The sequence below is a fragment of the Pectinophora gossypiella genome, chromosome 16 (genome assembly GCF_024362695.1).
Source record: "Pectinophora gossypiella chromosome 16, ilPecGoss1.1, whole genome shotgun sequence".
Taxonomy (NCBI): domain Eukaryota; kingdom Metazoa; phylum Arthropoda; class Insecta; order Lepidoptera; family Gelechiidae; genus Pectinophora; species Pectinophora gossypiella.
The window spans coordinates 11,729,443-11,749,593 of NC_065419.1; the positions used below are offsets into that span (position 1 = coordinate 11,729,443).

The 20,151-nt window shown below is 39.6% G+C and overlaps 1 protein-coding gene across 14 annotated transcripts in view; it reads left to right on the forward strand.

The window, feature by feature from the left end:
* Nucleotides 1-20,151, forward strand: part of LOC126373756 (kinesin-like protein unc-104) — a 139,880-nt gene that overhangs the window by 102,982 nt on the left and 16,747 nt on the right. For 5 of the 14 annotated variants that reach the window (XM_050020012.1, XM_050020019.1, XM_050020018.1 and 2 more), the window contains 18 exons: nt 872-1,056; nt 2,206-2,317; nt 2,906-3,049; nt 4,390-4,553; nt 5,154-5,293; nt 5,820-5,861; nt 7,794-7,928; nt 8,262-8,462; nt 9,051-9,208; nt 9,736-9,865; nt 10,118-10,290; nt 10,682-10,796; nt 11,231-11,364; nt 11,776-11,987; nt 13,025-13,231; nt 17,527-17,664; nt 18,212-18,342; nt 19,441-19,608. In XM_050020012.1, the coding sequence (XP_049875969.1) occupies nt 872-1,056; nt 2,206-2,317; nt 2,906-3,049; nt 4,390-4,553; nt 5,154-5,293; nt 5,820-5,861; nt 7,794-7,928; nt 8,262-8,462; nt 9,051-9,208; nt 9,736-9,865; nt 10,118-10,290; nt 10,682-10,796; nt 11,231-11,364; nt 11,776-11,987; nt 13,025-13,231; nt 17,527-17,664; nt 18,212-18,342; nt 19,441-19,608 (2,689 nt within the window). The remainder of the gene's footprint in view (nt 1-871; nt 1,057-2,205; nt 2,318-2,905; nt 3,050-4,389; nt 4,554-5,153; nt 5,294-5,819; nt 5,862-7,793; nt 7,929-8,261; nt 8,463-9,050; nt 9,209-9,735; nt 9,866-10,117; nt 10,291-10,681; nt 10,797-11,230; nt 11,365-11,775; nt 11,988-13,024; nt 13,232-17,526; nt 17,665-18,211; nt 18,343-19,440; nt 19,609-20,151) is intronic. The other 9 variants (XM_050020015.1, XM_050020024.1, XM_050020022.1 and 6 more) reach the window with 6 other exon arrangements.

Genomic DNA, 20,151 nt, shown 5'->3' on the forward strand with positions numbered 1-20,151 from the left:
AGTTTCCTAGGTCAAAGGTAACTCTAAAATTCTGATTACGAAACTTAGGCAGGTCTAAAGGCGTCAAAAAACGTTTTTTTTTTCTTTCTATTTAACTTATTTTATGAAGAAAAATGTAATAATAAGCGTGAAATTGTGTCACGTTTTTCTATGACGTCACAGGTTGTTTTTTCATACAAATCCCATAGTAATTTCGTGTTCTGACGTTTAGTAAAAAGTAACTGATTTGACAAGTTGGAAACTACCCTATTCTGCAGGTTTATATCTTCGTGGTTGGAACGAGATACGAAATCTTGAATAACGTGTCGATGCTTTTCAAGATTCTGTTCTATAAATCAAAAGCATAGGGACATAGGTTGCTTCTCTGGGACGGACTTGGAGCACTATCTATGAAAGGACTTAAGTCGGTCGCATTTACGATACGAATTTGGATAAGAACATAGCCGTCTAAGTCTAAAGGCGCGCTCACTTTGGATGCGTTTTCGTACGAATTCTATGTGCTCTTTCGTGTACGCACGAGTTGAAACTCTGACAGTACAGGGTGCTCCGATAATACTTGGTAAATAGGGAATTGTTCCTGCATATCTTGGTGTTCTTTTTTTGTGTATTGATTTCCGTGTGGTTTCTGTCCTGTGTTGAATGTAATGTACCTGTGTTTGTGGTGTCCGGGAGTAATAAATCTTTCTTTCTTTCTTTCTTTCTTTCTTTCTTTCTTTCTTTCATATTCGTACTTGTGCTCAGACGAGATGAATTCTTAGGAAAACGCATCCTAAGTACGACCGGCCTTAGAGTTTTGTCGCGATGAATCTAAGAGCTATTACAAGTTATGCTATAATTAATCAACTCTTCAATAAATTGATCAACACCCCAGGTGGAAGTATCATACATGGAGATCTACTGCGAGCGAGTGCGTGACCTTCTGAACCCGAAGAACAAGGGCAACTTGCGCGTGCGCGAGCATCCTGCGCTCGGGCCCTATGTGGAGGACCTGAGCAAGCTGGCCGTGACGTCATACCAGGACATATACGACCTCATTGATGAGGGCAACAAGGCCAGGTAAGAAACATCACGTGCGTGCCACTTAATCTTTCGAACGCCGGAACGCGGATCTCGACCAGACACAATGTAAAATCTATTGTGTCTGGTATCTCGGCATATGAGAGGTTAATCCCCATATTTAGTTTATTACAAAACTCTAAATTTATCTTTATTTTGTTCTTTTTAGTTAAACTAGTAACATATACATTACATAGTGTTGTCAATACAAATCCAAATAAGCAACCGGCTGTCTTTTCTTCCAGACCAAACATAGAATATGAATTACGTTTGAGGTTAAATGATGATAGATATTTTAACATTCACACAACCAACATAAAAAAAGTCTTTTACACATACATACATAATCTCACGCCTATTTTCCATCGGGGTAAGTAGAGAACTCCATTTGCTTCGATCCTGACAAACTTCTCTTGCTTCCTCCACATTCATCAATCGTTTCATACACGCACGCTGGTTCATAGATATTACTGAACCTTTTCTAAGGACACCTCCAATTTGATCAATGTACGTCCTTTTTCCATTTTATTTTTTCTGTGTTTTTTTTGAGATCTCCATAAGGTATAGGTTTGTCCCGTTTCGGCTTGATACCCCCGTTCCATTCCACCCTGTGTAATATATTTTTTGCTGTGTCAAGCCGGGTCTGCATGACAGCCGCGCCGCGCGCTGCGCGAATTAGAAAGAAAGAAAGAAAGATACGTTTATTATAAAGGGACACCACAGTAACAAATATAAAATAAATAACAAATATATAATATAAAACACGGAGTAACACATAACTTACAATCAAACACATAATAAAAAAAAAATTAAAAGACAACATACACGAGAAATACAAATAATTGTGTGTATGGACTGGTCAACGATGGTGGTGGTGTCCTTTATAAAAGGGCCTCACTCAGTATAAGCCGCGGCGCGAGCCACGACACTGGTATTCTGTGGACCCTGCATTACATTGGGCGCTTCGACCAATAGCCGTTTGACGTCCATCTTCGTAGATAGGTAGCATTCGTATCGTTTATTGGTCCAAGCGCTAGATATAATTATTATTCAAGCCGCGCGCGGCGCGGTTGTCATGCAGACCCGGCAGGGGGTGGTTAGTTATGAGGTGGCTTTTATAAAGCGGGTGACAATACTGGTTGTTTCCAGGACTGTGGCAGCTACAAACATGAATGAGACCTCATCCCGCTCTCACGCTGTCTTCACCATATTCTTCACACAGCAGCGACACGACAAGACCACCGACCTTATGTCTGAGAAGGTACGTTGTGAGGAAGAAAATACAAAGATATATATATTTAGATAGATATATTTTTTGTAAGATATTAAGTAGTGATAACTATTTAAAAATCCTTGATAGCGCTGTTAGGAGAAAGCGTGACTTACATCGACTTGTCACGGATTCGATTCCCGGCTCGGGGTCTAAACCACTTATGAGTTTGAATTCATGTTTAGATCGTATATAATCACGTGGTTTTCAGGATAATAAACTCGTGGTCTATTACATAGGACTTATACATGAGAGAAGTGGGTGTATATACACATACATATTTTAGGGATACAGACGGAAAGCTACGGTTATATTATGTATTTTACCTAGTTTCATTAATATGGAACATTTGTTAAGTTATAATAATGAATTAATACATTTTCTACTTTTTTTTTAAAGGCCTTTTGCTGCAAATCGGATTCAAAACGATCGAGAAAATATTTTACTTAGTACCTTATTGTGGAACTGGCGTGTCTTCGTTCGAATTTCAACTTTAAATTTTTGTTTTTTAAATGATGAGGTATATTCCTAGTAGCTGGAATTACGTGCCTGTACTTACATCAGTGTTCACTCATGCAGGTGTCAAAGATATCCCTGGTGGACTTGGCTGGCTCCGAGCGTGCCGACTCCACCGGAGCTAAAGGCACCAGGTTGAAGGAAGGCGCCAACATCAACAAGTCACTCACGACCCTCGGGAAAGTCATCTCCGCTTTGGCTGAAATCGTAAGTAACTTGCAGAGGGGTTAAAAAGGTCACATTCAAGAATTTCACGTAAAACGCAATATTGCTATTTGATATTTGTTGACATCGCGCACTTATTTCTATATGCGCAAATGACAAATAGCAATATTGCTTTTTAGATGAATTGCGTTATGTGACCTTTTTAACCTAGGACTTAGGCTTGAATGTGTCTTATAGTTAGTTCGTACTCGAGCTAAAATACTTACATAATATTACGAGTATATAGAGGAATAATAAAAGCTAATAGGTAACCCGAAAGTTCTTTTAAAATTCAAATCCTATTTTTTAACTATCGTGTCTAGAAATCTCGGCAGTACGAGGTTAAATCAATCGTTAGCCGATGAAGTTACGTTTTAAATATTTATGTTATTTTGTTTTCAGTCGAATAAAATCTTTTCCGCAATGTATACAGTTTAAGCTGGTTATTAGCAAACCACGAATAAAGTGAGAGTTTTAGTATTTCAAATTACGTAATGATCCAAACGAGACGTATTCACGTTCACATTTGTAGCTCTAAAATCTTTATCTATATGTTCAAAATTATGTGTTTGAATTTTAATCCCTATAAAGCTATAACTTAAAGCTATAATTTTGAAGACATATCATTAACGTATTTTGGCTTGTTTTATCGCATCTGTTATCTGGATCATTGTAGTCGGTAAGTAAGCTAACATGTGCTAGTCTTTGTGACGTGTTTGCAAGTTTCATTACGTGTTTCGGTAAATCTTATTCGAAAATATACCCGAAAAATTGCTTATTTTTTTATTTATCGTTATGAGTCCCGAGACCAAATCACATGGTTTATAAATTATGCACATACTAAAAAAATAAGCAAACATGTTCTCCGAGCTTTATAAATTGAAGATGCTTTGTTCCTAACCACAAATATAATGTTGAAATGTTTACGATAATCGCAAAACTTTGAAAATGATAAGCCGACTTTCCAAATAATTTAACTGTATTTTTTTTGTGTTAACAATCGCTAATACTTTGCCGCGTCTGGAGTGTTAGACGCTCCTATAAAACGCCAAGCTTTGCATAGACGCAGCGAATGCTATCTACGTGGATAAACGTATTACGGCTATTGGTCAAAGCCGTCGATATAATTCGCGCAGCGCGCGACGCTGTTGTTGTGCCGCGAGGGTTGGAAAAGCTGGATTTGTTCGTCGTGTTTAAATTCGAGAAACGTATCTAGGTTGCAACCGGCCGACATAGCGAACGCGGCACCGATGATAGCTTATCAAATAATAATCAAACACCACAAAACAAATATCAACCATAAAAACAACATCGACCGTCCTAAATTCCCACGACTCCTTCAGGCGTCAAAGAGCAAGAAATCGAAGAAGGCAGACTTCATCCCGTACCGCGACTCGGTGCTCACGTGGCTGCTGCGGGAGAACCTCGGCGGTAACTCCAAGACGGCCATGATCGCGGCCATCTCGCCAGCCGACATCAACTACGACGAGACACTCAGTACTTTGCGGTAGGTACATACTTCCATTAACAGCCTATACATATACGTCCTACTGGGCACCAACCGACCATAGAGGGTATGGAGCATTTTCTACTACGGGTTGATAGAGGCGTTTTTTACGGCTGGGACTAAACGTGACTTCCGAAGTATTGAATCATCTTACTTTTCCGGACAATCAGGTGATTCAACCCCGCAACGTCCTTACCAAATATTTCTACAATGTCTAGTGGTTAGAGGGACACTTAGTTTACTTAAAATACAATTGCGTAAAATTCAAGTTTTTAAAAATACCAGGGCCGTTAGTTATTATATTGATATACTGTACCAACATCCCGCTTCCTGAGCTCTTCTCATAGGTTGGAGGAGGAAGGAACATATTGATTTCAATATATTGCGCTATTGCAAAGAAATACATTATTAAATATCTCTCTCTCTCTAATTATTCTAGTCTCACTCTCTAATTATTTAATGACTCTTAGTGTTGCTAGAAAGAACAATTAAAGTCTAACTCTACTAGATGGGAAAAAAAATACTCTAAAATAATAATCTCTTTTCCCCTACCTGTTTACAACCAGAATCCCTACTAACTTGTCAATATTTCCCACACAGCTACGCTGACCGTGCCAAGCAGATCGTATGCAAGGCCGTGGTCAACGAAGATGCCAATGCCAAGCTCATCAGGGAGCTTAAAGAGGAGATCCTCAAGCTGCGAGAGCTGCTTAAAGCCGAGGGCATCGAGGTCGAGGAAGGTAAGTTGGCTTGGAAATTTAGGGCATGTGTGATATCGGACGCTGACGGTTTTACTGCACAAGATTTTGTTAGAGATATTTGATGGAGGATTTTAATAAGATGCAATTAAATAGCTGGGGATTTCTTGTCAGCATGCGTGAGTAGTCCTTTTAGTGTTCAAAAGAATTTAATTTTGAAACGCCGTTTTAATCAAAGAGGATGATAAGCATTTAAAGCAAAATCCATCGTGTTACGTCGGAAGTTTTAGGACGATATCCTGTGAAATATTCTTGTTAAAATCCAACCAAATTTCATAAGTGACAGAAGCAGTAAAACCGCCGGTAACTAGTTACCGATGTCGTTGTAAATCTACTGTAAATGAGCCAGGATGTTAGTCGTCATGTGGTCGGATAGATTGTGTGACTGTTTGCATAGTGTGTGAGAACCATGCTACAACGACCGGTCGACAGTAACGCCACAATGTATTACCTTCCTCTTCCATGATACTAAATTTAAATTTCTGTTCTTTCAAAACCAACGAACTAGGACCAGATGGTAGAGTCGTTTATGAAAAGAAAGAACCAACCAGTAAGTAAACTGAGCGAGGCTTGCTGCGCATATGTACACCCCACCTGTACGCTTGGCCTCTATATTGACTAGGGTTGCCAGACGCAAAATTGTGCAGAATTTAGTAACTTTCCGGAAAATTATCTGGCAACCCACACGAATACTTAAAAAAGTGATATTTATTAAGCAATATATTTTGCACCCTTGTCCAGAGCTTGTGGCGTTCGTAGGCATACATACATAGCATTCACTTGGCAACGTAATATTATTATGTATTTGTGAGGACGGGAGGGACAGTCTCATACGTATTTATATCTGCGCTTCATAATTATGTTGGTGTTGGTTTCGTCACCTTATATTCAACTAGATGGGATGACGTATTTATGTACCTATTTATTAATATGTGTAATTTTGAATTTATCATTACAAAAACTGGGCATTTAAATAGGGAACAAAATCAAGTAATGATCTTCTGAATTAATCGTTATATTATAAAATAAATGATTGGAATGCTTAGTTTTTGTAGAATATATGTGTAATGACCGTTCGCGGCTATTTAAAATTTTGTCTAGTAATTTAAATAAGTAACAAAAACTTATATCGTTAAACGTATATGAAATATGAATAGTCTAATGTCGCGGACGGATGAAATCAGTATTTGAGTATGATTATATATTATGTGTCCGGCAAACAATGCTTGATAGCTCCGTGCATTGCATGTTTCCCTTATTGTGTCCGTTAGTCGTTGTTCAGTTTTACATTGACTTATTATATAACACTACATTCAAGAGTGTATAGTAAGTCGATGAGTATTTCCAATTATTTTTTCTACTCTCAATGTTTTGTAATAATGACCAGTTTTCCAGTGGGTATAGTAATTTTACTCCTTTGAATAAGAAGAGATGGCGCTCAAATCGCTTTCGGAAGTAACTTTTTAATGTTGCTTTAAAACCAGCACTTTTCACAAAAGAATAGCACACAAATCACAAGCGGATGAAATGAACCACAATTGTTTGTGTCAAAACGAGTTCGTGACTTTTTTATGACGTTACCAGTGTTGCCATAAAAATACTTAAATTTACCCATTTTTTTTAAGCAAATAAATGAAAACAGTCCATTTATTCGCATTAATTTATGTTATTTATTGATAAGAAGAAAAATACTACTTATAAATAATTTAGTAGTTCAAAATAGTTACTATATTATCGGAATATAAGTTTCCCTAAAGTGATGAGAACGCCATCTATGTATAATGATGGAACTAACTGGAAAACTGCCCATTGTATTTGTCAACGCGAAAAGTGTAAAAAATGTGCACAGAGCACAGGGGTGATAAAATAAATGTATTTAAATTCGTCATTTGCAAAACCACTAGAGGGCGTGGGAGCACAAGGCCGACCAATATTATCTGTGTTGCGCTTGATGGAAAAGTGGCAATTGCCATTTTAAAATATTTTATTATTTATGTTATTTTGTAACCTAAATTTTTAATATAATAAAAATATGTAATTATCTTTTTCCTTGAAGATGGTAATCGGTGATATTTTCCATTTATATTAAATATTTATTTTTTTACAATATATTGTGCTACTGTTTTCGAAGAATTAAACTTACGAGTGAAATAATTTTCCATCACGAGCAAAACAGTGTAAAGAGAAGGCAATGTGAGAGAATTGTGGCACTATGGGGATATACATCCATTCTATGAGTAATAAAAATATTATATCAACCATTTGACTTAATCGCAGTCGGGAAAAAAAACATGATGTAATAATGTATCTAACACGGGAGCATTCTCAATCTGTACTCTATTGCAAGTTAGTAAAGAAAGGATGTAGGTAATTTCTTTCTAAATTTAAAAATTAAAAAAAAAGAAAAACAAAGCTTTAAAAGACTGAGCTCCAGAACATTAGTCTCTTTCCTCCATTACAACTTGTGCGTATGATGGAACAGGAGAGGAGAACGCTTCCCCGATCCGCAAGAAGAGCGAGGCAGAGGAAGCACTGTCGCCGAAGCTGTCCCGAGCGGCCACGACTATTGCCGAAGAGGCCGTCGACCAATTGCAGGCCTCCGAGAAACTTATTGCAGGTATGATTTGGCTCAAAATTCTAATGTTTCATATCGGCATTTCTATGCTGCATCTTACCCACCATGATTCTTATAAAACCAACGATAGCTGGTTATATTACTCAATATGATTATTTTACATTTCATTACATATTATCTATAAATCACTATATCGAACTATTAATGTTTTATTACATAATAGTTAAGTCGTGTAATTCATTATAGTTACAATGTTAATAAAATATATAACATTCAAATTAAAAACCTACACTAAAATACATCAAAATACACAAATATATAAAAAACCATATCAAACATTATTACATAATAATAATAATTACTATTATTTAATAGAACTAAACGAAACCTGGGAAGAGAAACTCAAGCGTACAGAACAGATACGCGTGCAACGTGAGGCTGTCTTCGCCGAAATGGGCGTAGCCGTGAAGGAAGGAATTACCGTGGGTGTATACTCGCCCAAGAAGACGCCGCATCTGGTCAACTTAAACGAAGACCCCAACCTGTCTGAATGCCTCATCTATTATATCAAGGATGGTGAGTTTGTCTTTCAATTATTTTGTAGAGTCTTAGATCCCAATTTTCAGACGTATTAAACAATTGGCAAAGCTCCTTTTATTTTATTATTTATATTTTTTATTTTTGGAGGATTTTTTGACAAAATCACTTTGTGAGAGTCCTTTGTTTGGTAAATATATTCCAGGTTTGAAAAACCTGATTGTCTAAAAAGTAAGATGATTCTCTGCTTTGGAGGGCATTTTAAGCCGTTGGTCCTGGCTTTTTTACCGCATTTTAACAGGACTTTAGGCCCAACGACGAATGTGTCAACTCGGTAAATCATTCAGGATCCAGATGGTTTACAAAGTAGTTTTATTTATACATAGCTACTGCCATGGAAACAGGAAACTTGCACAGCTTACACACGTCCAATTTCTGGGCACATACCCTCCTTCATCGATAGGAGGTACAGAAACTATTTCTCCTCGTTGTTCAACTAGAAGTTAATATACACAGACCTGTGTAAAATAAGAACAGTTGATTTCCTGCATTAAGTCGACCGTAGGTACATTGGACCCATTACAGAGGTCATAGCTAGTATAATTAATCAATTTATGTGTTATATAGGTATCACCCGCCTGGGCACAGCTGAAGCGAATGTGCCCCAAGATATCCAGCTGTCCGGCTCTCACATCCTGAGCGAGCACTGCATCTTCGAGAATACCGACGGCGTCATCTGTCTCATCCCGCATCGTGGCGCGCTCGTATACATCAACGGACGTGAGGTTAGTTAATTTACTCTTCAGGCCAAAGGATTGTCTTCTCACCAATAAAACGAGCTCTTTAAGGAGAATCTAAGGGCGATGGGCTGGTTTATCTCCTGTTATTTTCAACCGTTGCTCCGTTGCCTATGGAAGAAGATTTGAACTGCTTGCCAACCCGTTCGCCAGAGTATTCAAGCCACCCGAAGACCATCGACTTGGCTTAACGATTATTTTCGGAGGAACGAAATGAATGTTTGCCGGTATTTTTTGACAATTAAAGTAAAACATATTTTTTGAGTTCGTAACAGAGACACTATTTATTATACGTGAGGAATCCCTAGAAATGTGTTTCGGAGGTATTTTTTCCCATCGCGGGTTAGAAGGTCAGACAGGCAGTCGCTTCAGTAAACAACCGCACTTATCAAATCTTCAGATTAGGTAAGCGGACCCTGTGTAAACGGAATAACGCTAGAGAGATGAATGATGAACAGATACTACTTTCATTCCTTCGACCGGTGATCATGACCTAACTTCAACCTATGTTGTAGGTGACGGAGCCAATAATCCTGAAGACGGGTTCCCGCGTGATCCTGGGCAAGAACCACGTGTTCCGCTTCACGCACCCCGGCCAGCCGCGCGAGGAAGCTGTCTCCAACAAGGAGCTCACCACTTCTGAATGTTAGTACCAATTGTTGTTATCATTCGAAAATGTCTGAGAACCCCACAAGGTTTATGTCTTTCAAGTTCCATGTTCTCACCACACTTCTTAGTGAGCTGCTTGATGCATAAATCGGGTCAGAGGTTTACATCTGAACTTACAACATAGTTTATACATCTTCCAGATTTCGAAGTTCAGATATGCACTGGAAATCTTCAAATCAAAATTGTCACTTTATTGAAAATCCACTAATAACTCTTGAAACTCTACAGCAGCCGACGTCAAAAATACTGAGAACGTAGATTGGGACTTCGCGCAGTGCGAGCTTTTGGAGAAGCAAGGCATTGACCTAAAGGCAGAGATGCAGAAGCGACTGCAAGGATTGGAAGAACAGTGGCGCAGGGAGAAGGAGCACGCCGACCAGCAGTTCGAGGAACAGAGGAAGGTGAGTACATATCATAAAATTACAGAAGCAGGGTATCAACTATGCGGTGCCTAGTAAAACTGCAGTATGGACTGTTTGTACCATGTGCCTTTCATATTCTGAGAGCTGAGCAGAGTTAGTAAACGGGTTCCGCGGTCCAGTGGTTGAGCGCTGGGCTCACGAAATGAAATGAAACCGCAGAACCGGAAATGAACCGGAGATCATGTTGAATTCCGGTGGCGATAATCACAAAAATCACTTTGTGATTCCTAGTGTGGTTAAGATATTGCAGGCTGATCACTCGATTGTCCGAAAGTAAGATGATCCGTGCTAATTAAGGAGGCAAGTAGTCGGTTTGTGGTCGAGGTGTGATAGTTTACAACACTGACATAATTGCCCCTTCCCACCTCAGAACTACGAGGCCCGCATCGACGCGCTGCAGCGCCAGGTGGAGGAGCAGAGCGTCACCATGTCCATGTACTCCTCGTACACTCCTGAGGACTTCCACAACGACGAGGACATATTTGGTATGTTCACACGCAGACTTTATATTCATTATAAATCACAAAATTTATAGTACTACCTACGCAAAAAGTAAAATTAAGTTTCTATGAAACTATAGCATGCCTTGTTTTGCCTTACAATTTGTACTGTGAAATTTCTAAACACTTACATATTTTGAATTCCACATCACAAGAACATTATAATAAAAAATAACTGACATTAGAATATTAAGTACTGATATAAATACGACTCTAGTGTATACCATTTTAAAATAGTTTTAATTAAATCATTAGTTTTCATTACTTTTATCAGTTTTGCCCTAAAATTGTATTCCAAAAATCATAATAGATAAATTATTTGTTTTACCCAAATTCTGATTTCAAAAATTCATGAAACATTTTTTTCTCATGTTTTGTTTCATGCATGTGTTTGATCATGTTTTGTTTTATTGGTGTAGTGAATCCCCTGTTTGAGACAGAGTGTTGGTCCGCGCGCGAGGTCGGTCTGGCTGCGTGGGCGTTCCGCAAGTGGAAGTACCATCAGTTCACCTCGCTCCGGGACGACCTGTGGGGCAACGCTATATTCCTCAAGGTTAGTAATTTGGGTTTATTTTGCTTCGACATATCGTGGCCTTATAGCGAAAACCACTTAGCGCCTTTCTGATGGGATTTTCTTCAACTAAACCTCGATTTCTTTCAAATAATTTCGTTCCGGGTAAAATTTAAGGCGACATTTTTTTTACACTGGCTTACAAAACTAAGTAAGATTTTTTTTCTAAACTCTTGAAGATTTGAAATAAAATAATTTTATCAGCTTTCTTTGTAACTTATGTACAAAATGTAACACTTTTTCGAGTCTTTTTGCTGTCGAAAGTTTATCTTGTTAAAAGATAACATACGGAACATATAGTTTTAACAGCAAACCTAAGTATCACACGACACTTATGTGTGCAGACCAGTGTATATAAGAAACACAAACTAAACCCATCATTGCTCCAAACAGGAAGCAAACGCAATATCAGTGGAGCTCCGCAAGAAGGTCCAATTCCAGTTCACCTTGTTAACGGACACGCCCTACTCCCCTCTCCCCGCGGAGTTGGCCCCCCGAGATGACGCGGACGACGAGTACCGCCCCAGCGCTCCCACAGTGGTTGCTGTCGAAGTTACCGACACTAAGAACGGCGCAACACATTACTGGACGCTGGAGAAACTACGGTGAGTTCTATAGACGAACATAAACAGGGAACAGTAACAAAGGGGAGTTAGCGATAGCTCATTTCGCTTACGAAAATGATGTGCAAGCATCGATAGGAAATGACGCAAAGACGTCACTTCATGAGATTGGATTGTTTCTTCGGAACGGTGATAACTCTTCTTTCGTATTACTCCGTCCGGTATGATACTACATTGTATGTTTGGGTGTGTCATAAAATAAATGGGAAAAGGGAAGGAGTCAAATAATTGAGCTTGGTTGTTGCATTTGAGGCCTGTGCCAGGCCAGTATTACGTACTAAAAATATACAAGAAATAATAGGAGAGTAATACATTTTATATTCGATTTCGATCATTTCTTTCACATTTTATTTTGACGAAGAGTGTTATTTCGTTTGTCATTCATTTTTTGGTTTTAACGTTTTGGTTGCATTTATTTTAAATTTTATTTGATCCTTATTTTTAAAATTATTTTATTTTTCAACAACTAATATATTTATTTGCTAGAGCAATGTCGGAAAGGGTGTCGTATATATTAAATTTTATTTACACGGAAACTAAATTCTGAATTGGCATAAAAATGTATAATATTATGTAAATAAGTTGTGAGTAAACAGAAACGAAGGTAAGTGCGTTTTTTTTGTCCTAGGTCTAAAATTTTATGTATAGATTGTGACGTCACAACTTTTTTATTAGCGCTTCATTCAGTTGCCGCTTATTTTATATATATTCTTTCATTTTTATCAAGCTACCCATTCATTGTCACGTTAGTTTTAAATATCTCTACTAGATGATAAGAACATTCATCTGTAATCAAGTAGAATTTCGAGTTTGTATAGACATTTTAATGAAGTAGCGCGCTCTTTGTTAACTAGTCGTAGCATGAATGTTCTGATCACGGACGATCTGAGGTCACTATGAAAGCAGCGTAGGACAACGGGCTTGGAGATTCGACGTATTTAAATACGAGAGAAACTAAGCGTTGAGGTTTAGTCCGAATGTTGAGGTTCTCCGCGATTGCATGCGGCGTGTTGTTGTAGCCACCGGCTGGAGCTCATGCGGCAGATATACAACATGAACGAGAGCGCGGGCGGCGAGGACGAGGAGCCGCCGCCGCTCGTGCTGCAGCCGCCGCCCGCGGTGCTGGCGCAGCAGCAGCAGCAACAGCAGCCGGCAGACTTGCTGCAGTGTATCTCTGCGGCGGCGCAGCACACGCGCCTGTCGTTAGCCAACCTCCTCCCCTCCAGGTTTGTGCTGACACAGCACGGCCGCTATGTCACCGTCTCCTGCCAATCTACCTGCAATAACATTAACAGATACTCCGCGCACTTTAGGGTAGACGTTACTTTACGATTCCCGCATAGTTTCCGAGTAAACCAATTAAAAATATACAAAGATAGGTTGCCTTTTTGTAGTTACAAAGTAATTTGATACAGAACATCCCTATTATTATGCCTCAATACTGAAAAAAAAAAACATCTGCAGCCCCATAGCATACTGCACATATCGCGCTCTTTGCGATATATGAACCAACCCTATTGGTTACGCGTTATGTAAACAAGTTCTATTGGCTCAATTATCGCGTCGTGCGCTATGTGTTTGTCATGTTACGGCTACGAAAGTAAATTATATATATATATATATATATATATACGAGGGGAGGTCAAAAAGTTCGCGGAATGAGGGGGAAGGGGGTCGAAATTAAACACGAAACTATTTTTCCTTTTCAATATATTCTCCCTTAACCTTAACACATTTTCCGGATCTATCAAATAATTTGTTTATTCCATCATAAAAAAAAGATTTCTCTTTGCTGTCAAAATAGGCCGAAATTGCAGACTTGACTTCTTCATCATCGCCAAATTTTCGTCCACGCAGTTCCTTTTTCATTTTTGGGAACAAATAATAATCGCTGGGGGCCAAGTCTGGACTGTAAGGCGGGTGGTTTAATTTTTCGAACCCGCATCGGTGAATGGCAGCCGTCGCAACATGGCACGTGTGGACGGGTGCGTTGTCGTGCAAAAGGAGCACACCTCTTGACAGCTTTCCTCTTCTTTTTTCCTTGATAGCCTCTTTCAATCTATCCAGTAAAGAAGCGTAGTAATGTCCCGTTATAGTCACACCACGATCTTTATAATCAATCAGCAAAATACCTTCTGTATCCCAAAAAATAGTGGCCATGATCTTTCCGGCCGATTGTGACACCTTAAACTTCTTTGGAGGAGGTGTGCCTTTTTTATGCCACTGCATCGACTCTTGCTTCGACTCAGGTTCATAGTGGTGAACCCAGGTTTCATCTCCAGTAACAATCCGGGCCATAACTTCTTCCTTATTCTCTCCACAGAGCTCTAAAAACTGGCGAGAACACTCGACACGCTCGCTTTTTTGAAGTGGCGTGAGCATTCTTGGAACCCATCTTGCGCTGACCTTAGTCATCCCAAGATGTTGATGTAGGATATTTAAAATACTTGTTTCGGATACACCGACCATTGCTGCAAGCTGCTTCTTCTTCAAGCGGGTATCTTCTAATACAAGTTTCTCTACTTTTTCGATGATTTCCGGTGTGGTGGCCTCAATGGGCCGTCCGGAGCGGGGGTCATCTTCAATCGACTCTCTTCCTTGCTTGAAAAGACTATGCCACTTGTAAACCATGGTTTTACCAGGGGCAGAGTCCGCGTAAACTGCTAACAGCTCTTGAAAAATCGTCTGAGCGGATTTTCCTTGCTTGGTGAGGAACTTAATGACGGCGCGGTGTTCAATTTTCTCCATATTCGCTGAGTTCTTCCCGATTCACTTGTTTGCTGATCGATAGTTCAAACGTTAATGACCCGATTTGCTTCAAACTTGGTACATATACTGTTAATGAGGTGTGCAACTAGCGGCTACCTGTACGAGCAAACCAACCCCCTCCAACCCCTCCATTCCGCGAACTTTTTGACCTCCACTCTATATATATATAGCGTGAAAAGTAACAATTTACTTACATTGCGTCTTAGAGTTGAAACACTATGCTTCTGTCCTTTTCTGTCACTCAGAACTAATTTACAAGTGCGAGATAAAACGATGCGGCGGCATCGACGAGGCGGTTGGATTGCGGTCGCACTCCCAGTCTTTATCTCGCTTTAGCAAATAATGGTTCTGAGTGACAGAAAAAAAATATTCTTTATTTCACAAATTTTACAAAAAAAAGAAGGAAAAGGATAGAAACATAAGAAAGTGCGATGCGGTCCAGACAGATGTACAACCCTTATGGTGCCAATAGCTTTTGAGTAACAAGATGGACTGATTATAGGCGACGAGTTAAAAAAGTGCATGTATAAACATGTATCTTAAAACAAAAAAAGAGGGAGAGAGGTTATTTCATACTCTGGTTAGTTCCTATCCTATTGACGCAACCGATTCACGCTTATGTAAGCTTCTAAGCTTTTATCTCTGGAGGTATTTTGGGTCTATAATGTATTTTTCGCTATTATACTCTGCGCAATGTATTTTTAACATTAATCTCATTGTATACTCAACGAATTGGCTATTGTAATCGGTAACAAAAAATGGTTATTGTAACTAAGTTTACAAACAATTGGATTTAGATGTACAGTCCGTTCCTCGATAAAAAATGTTTGTTTCATAATGTATTCTAAAATTTGTTAAAATGTATTTATTTGTTTCAAAAAGCATTGATTTAAATATTAGTGGGGCGCTGATTGTACACCGAAAAGAAAACATGTAAAACCTTATTAGGCAAGATGATTGGGTCAAAGATAAGTTATAAAATGATAATTTATAAATAGAACATCTCCTTTCTTGCATTCCTTTTTTTATCTTTGATGGGTTTGCTCTTGGCCCCAAACTTGCCCGAAAGCTTTTACGAGGTCTAAGATGTCTGTGCCTGTTCACTCTGGCCTTGAAAGCACCCGGGTTATATGCATTCGGAAATACAGAAGACGGCAGATAATTCCACTCCTTAGCAGTGCGCATAATGAACCAAATAGGGATGGAACCCGTGTTAAATAGCTCATTGGTGAGTGGGGCCACAGTTTTGTCATACATTTTATACTTACAGTCCTCATCATTGACGCATCAAGCCCGATGGATTGCCAAGTGTAAAAAGCGCTTTACGATTGTTGACCATTGATTATTGATGACGTCACACGTGTGTATTTCTATACAAATTCCATAAAAAATTATCGTTTTGACGTTTATAAAAAGCATATCATTTGACTAGGTTGTCTTGCCTATTGGCATATTGTATTCAAAATTTTGTAAATTTATCGTTAAATGAACAAAATTTAACATTACGTCGATCTTATGATGCTTGTGTAATACATTTTTCCTTCACAGCTGTTTTGTTAGCTTACTATACCTGTACTTTGTGGATTTGTAGTTTTATAAATGTTATGTTATATAGGTACCAATTTGTAATGTTTGCTTGCAGAGTGCCGTGCTATGATGTGTTATGTTATTTAGTCTATTGCATGCTAGTGTAGACTATGGCTAGTAAATGTTGTTTGCAGTGCCCTGTATATCAAAACTTACAAGTCCTGAATTACAAGAAATTTTCTTGTAAACATTTTTACTATTACAAGAATGTGTTTATCAAAACTACACATGTAAATTACATGTTACAAGTGTAAATATTTATTTCACAATCCCTCTACACAACTTGTAGATTGTGAACGTGTAGACTTGTAAGTTTTGATAAACACGGCACAGGTCTTATTTTTTGACTGCATCTTACGAAAACATTGCTTCTAATTCCCGTTGACATCGTCTAATATTGTTATAAATAACTTTAAATGTGTAATTTTCTTATCCTAATTAAAACACATAATAACGGGTTCTTACCGCGTTTAAAGTAGGGATATGAGACTCCCGATATTTCAATACTGTTGCAAGTGCCATGATCACGGCATGACTGATGAGATTGATGTGGAGTAGGTAGAACCCGTTATTATGTGTTTTAATTATGATAATAACCGCGTAAACTTAAAACAATTTTCTTATCCGCCGAAAAAGCAAGAGACGGGTAATCGGCAGGCAAAAAAAAGTAACGTTCGCTAATGTTTTCGTAAGATACCCGTGTACCAAATGCTTTCATGTATCGCATCCTAAAGACTAGAAGTATCTGTCTACTTGTAATTTAAAATATTGTGTCTACTAGATGAGAGAGTCTAGTATGGCTTGCGTAGAAAGACAAAGAATTGGCACATTTGTAACCTACACTATGGTTTAGCAAACTTAACCTTATATTTTATTAAAATTATATTTTTTCTCTTTCGCACTAGGCGAAGCTATCTCTGTTCTGCTATCATTCTAATTGTGTTACGTTTGTTGGGTCGTAGTGTTAATCTTATCTCAAGATATAATTATTACCAATCACGTTGGTCTAACGGCAAGCTCGGTGAGGTGTGGTTACTTAGTTCATCTTACGATGGATGTACCTCTGACTACCCCAATTGGAATGTATGATTTGACTAGTTGGAAACTACCCTATAATTTTCTATTGATGAAGAGCAGCGTTAGTTGACAAGTGCTTTGTTTGCAGACAACGCTTGGAGCTGATGCGTGAGATGTATCACAACGAGGCGGAGTTGTCCCCGACGTCGCCCGACCACAACATCGAGTCAGTCACCGGCGGCGACCCCTTCTACGACCGCTTCCCTTGGTTCCGTCTCGTTGGACGGTTAGTTCTCCATCTATACTGACACCTCATCATCTACCCGGCATTGTCCCGTTTTTCACAGGGTCTATGGCCTATGGCGGCTCAATAATAACCCTGACACCAGGGTTGATGGGGTTGGTAATCCACCTCACAACCCACACGATAAAAGAAGACAGGATCCGCTTACCTAACGGGTCCGGTTATTCTCCATCTATACTGAAATATGTCACGCAAAATAGGCGCTCAGACGTCGAATTGTGGAAAATGTAACCGCGAATACCAATACTAACTCGTGTAGTAACGCCGTTGGTTCCGGTTTCAACTAACTGATTTAAGTAATATTAAAGAGACGGAGAGAGGACGTATTCGAGTTGTCTTCTGATAGCTAGTGGCTCTGCCTACCTCATTAGGGATTACGGGCGTGATTCTATTATTAAGGGTTCATTCTAATATTATGGGTAAGTGTTATGGGCGATTGGCTGATCCCTTGTTACCATAAGTTTCTGACCTTTAAACCCCAAGGAAAATCTCGCAAAAAGTATCTTTATCACATTTTCATTGTACGCAGGGCCTTCGTGTACCTGTCGAACCTGCTGTATCCGGTTCCGCTCATTCACAAGGTGGCGATAGTGAACGAGAAAGGAGACGTGAAAGGCTTCCTGCGGGTCGCCGTACAGGCGGTCATCGACGCTGAGAAGAGTAAGTACACTGCGCCACCAGTTTTAGGTGTTTCCATAACATAACAAACACTATAATAAACACACGGGAAATACAGAAAGGAAAAACAAAAATGAAATAGAGTACAATAAACGGCCTTATTGCCAAGTAGCAATCTCTTCCAGGTAACCTTTGAGTATAGGAGATGTTTAATAACTTAACTTTACAATCTTGGAAATATCCGTGATAACCTATTGCCATTAGTCAGACGCAAATTCTAAACACCACGTAATAGTGAATTACCTATAATTCAAACATGAATTCAAACTCATAAAGTCTAATTCAGTGGTTTTGTGGCGGCCTCCGTGGTCCAGTGGTTGAGCGTTGGGCTCACGATCCGGAGACCCCGAGTTAGAATCCCTGTGGGGACATATCACAAAAATCACTTTGTGATCTCTAGTTTGGTTCGGACATTACAGGCTGATTACCTGATTGTCCGAAAGTAAGTTGATCCGTGCTTCGGAAGGCACGTTAAGCCGTTGGTCCCGGTTGCTACTTACTGGTGTAAGTATGTAGTCGTTACATGAGCCATGTCAAGGGCCTTTGGCAGCTCAGTAACACTGACAGCAGGGTTGATGAGGTTGGTTTAGCACCTAACAACCCACACGATAAGAAGAAGAAGTAGTTTAGAGACCGAGCCGGGATTCGAACCCGTAACACTGCGATGTAAGTCACGTGTTCTCCGAACAGGGCTATCACGGATTTCGGCCTTGAATAGAAATAACATAGTTGATATAAATTTCCTGTTTTGAGGAGCTCGGTGGCGCAGGAGGTGCTCGGTGGCGCAGCGGTTAACGCGCTCGGTCTGCGATTGTTGAAGTTAAGCAACTTTCGCAAAAGGCCGGTCATAGGATGGGTGACCACAAAAAAAGTTTTCATCTCGAGCTCCTCCGTGCTTCGGAAGGCACGTTAAGCCGTTGATCCCGGCTGCATTAGCAGTCGTTAATAACCATCAATCCGCACTGGGCCTGCGTGATGGTTTAAGGCCCGATCTCTCCCTATCCATCCATAGGGAAGGCCCGTGCCCCAGCAGTGGGGACGTTAATGGGCTGATCATGATGATATAAATTTCCTGTGTAGATAATGCGGAGTTCGCAGCGGGCGTGAAGCAGTCAGCGAAGATATCGTTCGACGACGACGTGGTCCCGGCGCGACGCGTCAAGGCCATCACTAATGTCGACAAAAACAACGCGCTCAACTTGGAAGACCGCATCCAGGATGTCACCGACTCCAACATTAAGATCGAAGGTGGGTACGAGTCAACCTTTGGGGTTAAAAACGCCATATAGAAGCAATGAGTTTCCAGGCTACATCCCCCAAAACAATATAGATAGCGTTGTGCAGATTTAACGTGATAACCACCTATTTTCTCAATGCTTGGATATATAATTATTCAAAAATATAATCTATGGCAGACGCATGTATAAAAATAATTGTTGCTTGATATTTTCTTGATGCCATTTAAGATTAAGTAAAACTCGGATCAAGCGTCGACCACCCCACGCTTGATACGAATTGGTGCGGGCGGAGAGTTCGGTACAGTCATGAGCAATATCATGTACCCACTTTAGAACCCTGTCGCACTATCATATTTGACATTTAATGAGGCTTATGGTTTAATTTGGCAGAAAAGTTAATGTGACATGGTTGCAAAGTGTATACATGTTAGTACTCGTGACCGTACTCGTCCGGTTTTTTATAGAGCGACTGCCTGTCTTGCCTTTTACACCCGGAGGGAAAACAGCCTAGTAGCCTCCGAAACGCATTCCTCAGGACTGTGGGGCTGTATGT